Consider the following 10,271-nt stretch of genomic DNA (forward strand, 5'->3'; position numbering starts at 1 on the left):
ACACCTACGATGGCAAGCCCTTGCATTGCTCCCTATGCACAGTAGACTCCGCCATGCAGTGTGACATGTAGAGCCTCCAAAGGATGGCTGTTTCAGTTGTTAGCACCTCTTGAAATATTGCCAGAGCTGTTGGAATGCGATGGTGCTTATTTGATTGAGCTGTTGACCAGGTATGTCTGTTCATATCATAGGCCACAAGCACAAATTCAATATGTATCCTGCTTGTGAATGTTTAACTGGTGCTCTATGCAAGCCACGGGGCAATTGTAGGAAGCACTGGACAGAGAACGGTTATGTTTTAAAAGGGGACTCCGCTTAAAAAAAAAAAAAAAGTAATTCTCTTTTGATATTTATGAAGTTTTCTTATGTTATATGTGCTGATTTTAAACATACATTCAATTTTCTTGTGCAATATCTGTTTAATAAATGAAAGCTCCCATGTGCCTTTTTTGGGTGCAAGGATTTTTTTCTGAATTGAGAGATCAGCAAAAATGTATCATAGCACAATAAGCTCAAATGAAAACACTATATAATCAAACTACAACAGATGTTCTAAAAAAATTTGAACAGAAGTTGTGGTGTGTTGAACATTAGCAAATTTCCAGCATAGCATTGACTCTCTTGCAAATGTTTAACGTACCACCGGCATGTAGCCCACATTTATTTTCTGTGTGGGAGTCTTAATGTCGCCACTAATGGGGTACGACACCCCCTTTTGTGCAAGCGGACACAGTGCAAGTGCAGACAGCGCGCCCTCTGATGAGGCTCGCTGGTGAGCTAGGGTGTGATTTTTCGTGGTGCTGTCCAGTGCTCAAAAATACTTTTTCTTAAAACATATCTTTTTTCGTGCCTTTCGTATTTCTCTTTTACCTTGATGCATGGAACACTTTTTCAAGCAATAATGCAATGGCATCTGAATTGGAGTCAGTTGCTTCACAAATTAATTTCAGCAAACATTTCTTGTGTCCACCAACACGAATGGAGTTGGGGCATTCATTGCATGCTTTAAGTGCATTTGCTCTTCTTTTGTCCCTAATAGAATGCTGGGAGCTACAATGGGGTTGGTGACAACAGGGCAGGATGCTACGTCAGTGAATCATGACCTTGAGCAAGTGTACTCTAGACAACCCGCCAATCACCACATTTTTTTCTGTAATGACGTTCATCAATCATGTAACTTACCGAGAGAAGAGCGAGTGATTTCCAGCTGTCTTCAACACATACTAATCGGAAATTCCTAGTCGCATGCACCACTATATTATCTGCCTTGTGCTAACGAGGGCATCGACTACCGATTGGCAACATTTGCTGACCGTGTTCAGAAAGGGTTGCCAGGGGGCCCCTTAAGGTGTGCAGATAGAAGCTTCGTAACGTCTCGTTCGCTCTCCAACAGGTGTTGTCAACCGCCTCGCAGACAGTGCTGCCGCAGACGCAGACGACGGGGACGCAGACGATGCTGCGTGGTCCTGGAATTTTTACCAACCAGTCCATCGGTGGCACCGACACGTCGGTTGACTCGTCGTCTTTGTCGTCGGGATCCTCCAACAACGAGCCTGTGCCGGGCCCCAGTGGCTTGGGCTTAGACGCGGCAAGCAGCAGTGGCGCCTCCACTAATTGGTACACGTGCTAGTGCTGGGAACTTTGCAGCAATGCTAGCAACCATTGATCTCATTTGGTTGATATTCCACTATGTCTGTGCATTCATGTGTGGAGCAACCTTTATCCTTTTGTTCTGTTCCTTCCTTACACTGGCCTCCCCTCTCTTTAGGTGTAGCAGTCTTTCAGGGAGTAAGTTAATATAACAAACAAAAGTTATGTGGCAAGCACGCCATGGTATTTTCTGAGCAGATAAAATAATTGTTTATTAATTAGCACAAAGTATAATGTGCTAGTGGATTACCCAATTAGCACTTTCAGTGATCGCTTATTTGTTGAGTTGTGGTGAGGAGATTGTATTTTTGTAACGGTGTTGTTTTGAAAGGAGAAAGATAAAGGTCGAAGTATATAAGTTTGTTAGTCATGCAGTGCCTAGTTTGTCGTCAGCGCTGCTGTGCAAATAGAGTAGAGTTTATGTTGTTTATTGATTACGTGCACTTCAGCTTGTTCCTGGTGACATACTTGCTGCAAGCTACTGTGGTCTGGTTCTGTCAGCAAGGTTGACAACGGCATTTCAACAATTTGTCAGGGGGTGGAAATGTCACTAAGTAGTGCAATGGTAGCAAATCATAGTACTACATATTGGGCACTGACATAAAACTGGAGCAGGTACAAGAATACCTCATTAACTCAAAACCATAAGAACTAAGAAAGATTTTAAGATATGACAGCAGAGTTTTTAGATTAGGGACGTCGTGAAAATAGCAGTGAAAAGTAGAGTTCTTTTTGAAAAACGTGTCGCTTTCTAACCAGTTTTCTGACAAGAAATTCTAAGCTGGCTCTCGCTAGAGGTTTTCAGAAAATAAAAGTTTACAGCATGCTAGATATATCAAACGCCACCATTTTGCAGTGCCATTTTTTTTACGCAGAAAAAGAAATCTGCGGAAGGCTTCCTTTCTTCACGCATTTCCCTTCCCCGATCAACCTTTCTCTGCACCAAAAATTGTTTAGAGCATGTGTCGGCACCGCTCATGGACAGCTGTTGAGTGACTAAATCGACACTGCTACTTTCGCACTGCTCAAAATCAAGTTTCGCTAAGGCAGCCATTTCTACAGGTGTAATCAACGTTGCCCATTTGCCGGACTATGGCACCTGCCCTTTTTGTTCTCAGTGTTGTGGGAATTGGAAACTTGGCTGCTCTCGGATTTCGCAGCCACGCCCATTAGTGTTGCTTCGACACCTGGAAACCTTGAGCATGAAACCCGCTTGTGCTGGCTAGACACTCGGACTCTTTTACCGGCATTGAAAGCCTAGATGTGGGGAGGCAGAATTCTTGGGCAAAGCTCGATTTAATCTGGCCTCCTTTCTGCGCTTCCTTGATTGGGGCTTTTTCTTTTTTTTCAGTGTCAGTCATGCTTACTTACTTGTTTATTTAATTACATTACCTTGAGGAGACGGAAAGGTCTTACAGAGAAGGTGGGTGGACTTAACAAAAATACAGCATAATAAGGTAATAAAAATAAGGTATGTGCTAACATTAGTTAGTTATTAGAAACTTAAAATGTAATAATTTAGTGTACTCTTAAAGTATGATGTTAAATTTTGTTGAATTTGTGGACCAAGAAAGAAGAGAACGAAGTGTGGGCACGATAGGAAAGCGTGTGCATGGGGAGTGGCGAACGAGTGTTTGCAAGACATGGACGCATTTGTTATCTCTTCGAGTCATTAAAACCCTTGTTTTTTTGTACTCTACCGGCAAATTCACCTTTATTCCATATTTGATGGTGTCGAAACCTGGGATTCTGCGATCCAAGCGACCCGACGAAAGGACTTCACTCGCAACGAAGATGAAGTGCATCAAAGGCAAGCTAACGACTCGGCGAGCTCTGCACACAGGTTTAAGAAATGAAGCATGGCAACTCATCAACTCCAACCAGACATCCTCATCAGATCTTAGTGTGGTACATGATAGGCTAAAGGCATGCAGCGAAGGCCTGCACACGCTCAACTTTAAACTCGAAGCCTCAGTGAGTGTGTAATTAAACAATCTGTTGATTTACTGCATGAAAGCGTGAACAAATTAAACTTAAAAACGATAGGCTTATTTGGCGTACATCCTTTCACCTCTACTCTTTCCACTTTTTGCGCTGCCAGCATATTTTTTTCTTCATTTGCTTCTGTTTGTAGCTACACCATTCTTTGCAACTAGATGCACGACAGTGTGAATAGCGAGCTCATCTTATACAAATTTACATGCTGAGTGATATCCTGCAAAAAATGTGCGTGATATGTTCACTGAGTTACTGCATACTGCTGTACTTCCTTTTTTTAGTGTATAAACTGCAGTGGTTTAGTATGTGCAGCAGCATTTGCAGGTTACACTTGAAGCTTCGCAGAGCATATTGCAAAGCGCACATGGATGTGTACGACATGATGAAACTGTTTTGCTTCGTGCTCCGGTAGTAGACGTTTTGTCGAGCTTTCTGGGCTTCCTACCTCAACAAGCTATGATTCCTATTTGCCTATTTGAAATGGCATGGACGTCTCGTAGCTCATCTTTTGTTCGTCATGGGAAATGAGGTGTGTCAGGATGAGGGCTTGCAAAGAAGCCAGCTTTACTGCGACTGTGCTTGCTTTGAATGAGAGAACCTTCTGAGTGTGGGTGTAACCTACATTAGGAGCTTTTATGACTGAGCAAGATTGCGTGTCGTGAAGTGCCTGGCAGGCACGTGCAATTTCGAAAGTTCGAGGGCATTTGTGAGTAAACGCAAATTCGTTGTTTGAAAGTGAATGTTAGCTGTGCACTTGGATTGGTTGTTTTGTTTTTCTTTTCTCTCGATTTAGAGGAAGTTTGTGTAAATGCGTTGGATATGTGAAGACTCCATCTCCATTGTGTTTTTTCTTGGCCTTTGTCACTGGCTTATATGTATGGTTGTAAGCTAATGCTATGGAGATGAGTCATTCATAGCAGATGTAATGGGCAGGCTCCTTTGGGCTGTCTCTACTAGGAGTGATTGTTTGATATGACATCAGTTGAGGCGATCACATGGCAGGCTGCTTATACTGGTACCGGATGCGCTTCGCAGCACAAATATGATTGGTTCCTCTGCCTCAAGTATGCCGCTTCTGGCTTACTTGATCAGAATGCAAGCAATGTTGCAGCATTCTTTTGCTGCCATCAGCTAACTAGCTGTTTATGCAGTGATTGTCCAGTGGGCCCTGGTACATTGTTCTAGCTGTTCTAGGGGTGATTGCTAACAGCCACCAAACAATTATTTCAATAAAGAAAGAAGATATTGAAGGGAAAAAGAACCCTGTCAGGTTATAACCCATGGCTTGTTTTTTTTTATATGCCAGTGCAGTGCATTCAACACTAGTGCTTGGTTATTGATCATTTTATTCCATTGCTTATACTATCAGAGGTCTTAAGATGCTGAACACAGGGGTGTGCGAGACTTTATTCTTCTCGCCCCTCCACCACACTGTCGTAAAAATGTGTATGATTGGTAAGGCGGGTACCTTGTTAACGTGCCGAACAAGGGGGGGTGGGGTAAGGGGGTGCACTAGGGTACCATTATGGAATACTGGTAGTAGTCCATGTACAGTGGTAGTGCCAGTGTTCCATCACTTCCAGTGACGAAAGTACTAGCTGTACTAGAAATGTTATGTATGTACTGTTCGGTGAATTGCGCTCAAACAGAAGTGTTTATTCTTGCATGGTTAATAAGTCTTTATAAGCGTATTGTGCACTAACTACCTGCCCAACTGCATTCCTTCCTGCTGAACCGAACATCACAGAGCTTCATTGACGTGTTAAATGTAGCACACACACTGAGTTGTCATATTCGTGTGTATGAGTAGTGAATAGCCAGAATTGGAGTACATTTGTTCATTAATAATCTTTAGTTGTTTTGCTGCCTGCTTCTTCGGCAGTGGTGTTGTTCAAGGCTCGTAGAAAGCGTCTACATAAAATTAGGCACACCTTTTTCCTAGCATTGATTCCCTAACCACAGCTCTCGTTTTTCTCAACCTGTTCTAGGATGCGAGCCTAGACAGAAGATGTGAGCCAGGCAACATCAAAACAAATACGTGCTCTCAATGGTGATCATCACAGTTACAAGGCGCTGTTAATTTTTAAAAGACAGTCGGTGGTTGCGTCTGAGGACGAAATTCTTTTGCCATAGTAACTATTAGTTTCTGGTTGTCCATCGCATTGAGTAAGCAGCTTTTGGAATGCGGAGTGCGAGCCATGCAGAGCTTGTGTAGTGTGGAACGCAAGCAGTTGTTGCAAAAAGGGACCTGAAGTTTCCGTATTCTGGTAGGATATAACTTGCCTGTTCCACTTAGTCTTGTCGGAAATGTCTAGTTCAGGCAGAGTTGACAATATTCAGATTTGTAGCGACTTTAAACCAGTTCTGTTGCAAATGAATACCGAACCCAGAACCCTTGCACTATGTCGTTGGTAGTCTGTCTCCATCAGCAACAAATTCGTTTTTTTTTCTAACCAGATTTATTTTTCGTTGTCTCATAATCACTTAACTTGAATGAAAAAATAAAATCACTGTCGCTCATGCTTTCGTTCACTTCATTATTGTCTTTTCATGGCTTTTTGTTTGGAAATAATTGTTTTCATTGTAAGTTTTTGAGTAGTCGTTATTTTTTTATGTGAGGCATTTGAGCGCTCCTTTTCACGGTCCATGGCTGGCTGCTGAATGTTGAGCCTCTTTTGTAGGCACCTGCGGATGGTGTCTCCAGTGCTTAGTCTCCGCAGTATTGCCAGAGTTGTACAAACGTGAGATTGGTTTATGAAAGATGTTTGTATGCTTGTGTGTAGGTTATTGAATCGACTTGTGCGGGACGACACATTGTCTACATAGACATAGTCTAACTTAGCCTGAAATGAACCTTTTATTTATGTGCCCGATGGAGAAATGTATGTAAAAGCAATACTAGAAAATAATTGTATGCAGATGAGAAACTTGGGCATCAACCTAACTGTTGTATCCAGCCCTTCTTTTATGTATTGTCTTTTGTTGTCTTTGTGGTGGTTTGTAAAAACGAGTTCAAGATGTCATGTTTCTGTCGGCTCTGTAAAAAGCTTTCTTTAGGATTAAGTGGTTGTTTGTGCTCCTTTGTTGTTTTCTGTTTTTTTGAGAGAAAATAAAGTATTGAGTTTATTGGCTCCGTGCACTGAAGGTGTTTTGTTTTGAGGAGATGTTGATGGCTATTATATGTGGGTGTAAAATGCTTGGATATATGTTCTGTCAGTATGGCTGTAAATACTTCATTGTGTGAATATTTAATACTGAATGGTTGCTTCTTTGCATCAAATGTTCATTGATGTCCACATTGCTTCAAGCAAGTTTTACGTGTGCATCCACAGAGAATTGTATAGCGATGCTCTGTGCATTTAAAGGGACGCTGAAGTCAAATAATAATTTACATCAGAGTAAAAGCTCAATGCATAGCATCTAAAATGACAATATTATCAAGAGCAATGTTCTTCTTACGGAGATGTCTCGGTAAATGCACAAGAATACATGCGCCGGTGTAGGACATTCTCAAAATGATCTCGATAACGTCAGACAAACTGCCTACAATTAATCACTAGTAATCGAGCTAGCCGCACTAAATAAAGAACCTTCTGTGCATCAAGAGAGGTAATAAAACGCTGCTTGTTCGTTTCTGTTTACGTAAAAAAGGACCGCAGGACGTTACTGTACTGTTGGGAAAGGCGCGAGTGATTGAAAAGTTCAATTTTCGCATGGCTAAACTGGACAGGTTGCGCTATCTAACGGGGCCCAGTTGAACCCAATAATGTCTACCATCTATGAGCGAATGGTAGGAAATTGTTGAATCGCCGTTGTTGCTGCTGTGGCTCCAGCTGCTTTCATTCTGCTGCTGCTAGTGTCAGCAGCCGCGCAGTAAAGCTGGACAACGTTGTTCACGGCAGCAGTGAAGTAAGACCATTTGGGCAGGTAAATTGAAGTGTGCCGATTTTATGTGGGTCACTAAAACGTGATTTTATTTCAAGTTAAGCACTTCCTTGGCACAAAAGTAACACTATGAAATTTCTGAACTGTCATTTCAACACTCAACATTGACCTAATAGTTGCCTCTAGTTTCCCTTCAAGAAATCATGCTAAGCTCATCGCGTATTCTAATGTTTACCAATTTCAAAGCTTACCGACCATGCCTTGAAAGTTTATCCATATTTAACTGCAGATTTCTTACTTTTAAATATAAAAAAATTGCAGCACCCGAGAGAAGACAATCTGTTCTGTTGTAGACTTTGTTTTATATACAGCATTTTGCCATTTGCTGGTGTTAGAGCGAATGCTTATCAAAGGTGTCTTGTTATTGATGAAGGCACCCACTTCATTGGCTAAATAAGTGCTCTTTGTAACCTATAGTAACCTACCAAGAAATGCACTTCATACCTTTTTGTTCACTAATGATTGTGCACTGATGAGTTGATGTTTTTAAATCATGCATGTTGATGCCACAATTGATCAAGTTTGTTTCTACAACTGTTCTGATGCAATTGCCATCATTAGCAATGTTAGGCCCTGAAGTTCATTTTGTTGCGGCTGCCTTTTTTTTTATCATTTTATGTGCATTGTGTAGTTTCTGATCTTCATTGTAAATTGCGAAACTTGTTGCAGTTATGACACGATATTTCTTTATCCTTATAATGAAGTTTTTTCAACTCTTGGTGTCATTGTAAGGAGGTACTCTCACAGCGATGGGAAAAGGGGGACGAGGTGTTGGTGAAGGTATGCAAGAGCAATTACCTAGCGGGCAACTGCGACACATGTATCTTCTGCGTGGAAGCCTTGTGCTGCAGTGTGTTCTTGGAAGACAAAGGCAGAAAGGAACTTCGTGACTAATGCCTTGTGTGATTAAGTGACTGCCATCTCTCATTGTGTACAAAAAATAATAAAGGAAGGGGCTATAGAGAAACAATAAATAAATTCTATAATAATCATTGTCATCCCTTTTGTTTGGCACTCGGTGGTCGGCATCGTGTTGCTGCTTGTTTCCTATCTTGTTTTTTTTGTTCATCATATTGAATAAAATGTGCAGAAAAAAGTGCTGCAGCAGAGCTCTTAAAACTTTTCGTATGCACTTGCCTCGTTCTTTTCTTCAACTTCTGCCTCGCTACCACAGTGAACTTGCGTCTATAGGTCTGGCCACGGAATACAATAACTACAATGGGCGAGTATGTTGAGTGATTAAAAATCGCAGAACATCTAGTCGCATGGCTGGAAGTCGTAGCATCACGTGACTAGTTGCGTGACTGAATCAGGTATGTAATACTGCCCACATTACTAGATTCGCATGACGTAATTATAGACACCTGATAGAAGTCACGAAATATCACGTATCAACTATTCGCATGACTAAAAAAATGGCAGCATATCTACGGGGTGAATGATGAAGAGTGGGGCAAAGCATCGGTCTGGCCATTCGTTCTTGCTTCCGTCCGACCATGCGTCTGTCTGGGTGACCATCCGTGCGTCCGTCTCTGCGTTCGTCCATGCATCCGCTCCTGCGTCCGTCCATGCATCCATTCGTTCAAGCAGCCATCCGTGCGTCCGTCCATGCATCTGTCTGTGTGTCCGTTCGTCCATATAGACAACACTCCAAGTGCCACCACCTCGCATCTTTTCATCATATATGCGCCTGTCTGTGTGACCGTCCGTGGGTTCATCCGCCCGTCCGCGCGCGCCTGTTCATGCGTCCATTCCTGCGCTTGTCCATGCATTCGCCCCTGCGTCCGTCCATGCGTCCATCCGTCCGTGCAGCCATCTGTGTGTCCGTCCATGCATCTGTCTGTGTGTCCGTTCGTCTATCTAGAGAACACTCCAAGTACCATCATCTTGCATCTTTTCATCATATATGTGCCTGTCTGTGTGACCATCCATGCGTTCATCCGCCCGACCGTGCGCGCGTCTGTTCGTGCTTTCCTCCCTGTGTTCGTCCATGTATCCACCTCTGCGTCCGTCCATGCGTCCATCCGTCCGTGCAGTCATCCGTGGGTCCGTCCATGCATCTGTCTGTGTGTCTGTTCGTCCATCTAGTCAACACTCCAAGTACCATCTCGAATCTTTTCATCATATGTGTGCCCGTCTGTGTGACCGTCCGTGCATTCATCCGCCCGTCCGTGCGCGCGTCTGTTCGTGCATCTGTCCATGTGTCCATCCATCCGTGCGTCTGTCCATGCATCTGTCTGTGTGTCCGTTCGTCCATCTAGACAACACTCCAAGTACCATCATCTCGCATCTTTTCATCATATATGCGCCCGTCTGTGTGACCGTCCGTGCGCTAGTGTTCGTGCGTCCGCCCCTGCGTCCGTCCATCCGTCCGTGCAGCCATCCATGCGTCCGCCCATGCATCTGTCTGCGTGTCCGTTAGTCCATCTAGACACCATTCCAAGTACCACCATCTCGCATCTTTTCATATATGCGCCCGTCTGTGTGACCGTCCGTGCGTTCATCCGCCCGTCTGTTCGTGCGTCCGTCCCTGCGTTCGTCCATGCATCTGCCCCTGCGTCCGTCCATCCGTCCGCGCAGCCATTCGTGCATACATCCGTCTGTGTGTCCGTTCGTCCATCTAGTCAACACTCCAAGTACCACCATCTGGCATATTTACATCATATATTCCGCATATA

General features: G+C 43.4%; 1 protein-coding gene across 2 annotated transcripts in view; it reads left to right on the forward strand.

Annotated features, from left to right (window-relative positions):
• Window positions 1-8,582, forward strand: part of LOC119177840 (activating molecule in BECN1-regulated autophagy protein 1A) — a 152,895-nt gene extending 144,313 nt beyond the window's left edge. For both annotated transcript variants that reach the window (XM_075887428.1, XM_075887429.1), the window contains one exon: window positions 1,394-8,582. In XM_075887428.1, the coding sequence (XP_075743543.1) occupies window positions 1,394-1,630 (237 nt within the window). In that variant the 3' untranslated portion in view covers window positions 1,631-8,582. The remainder of the gene's footprint in view (window positions 1-1,393) is intronic.
• Window positions 8,583-10,271: the final 1,689 nt, after the last annotated feature.

The sequence above is a fragment of the Rhipicephalus microplus genome, chromosome 1 (assembly GCF_043290135.1).
Source record: "Rhipicephalus microplus isolate Deutch F79 chromosome 1, USDA_Rmic, whole genome shotgun sequence".
In the NCBI taxonomy this organism is placed as follows: domain Eukaryota; kingdom Metazoa; phylum Arthropoda; class Arachnida; order Ixodida; family Ixodidae; genus Rhipicephalus; species Rhipicephalus microplus.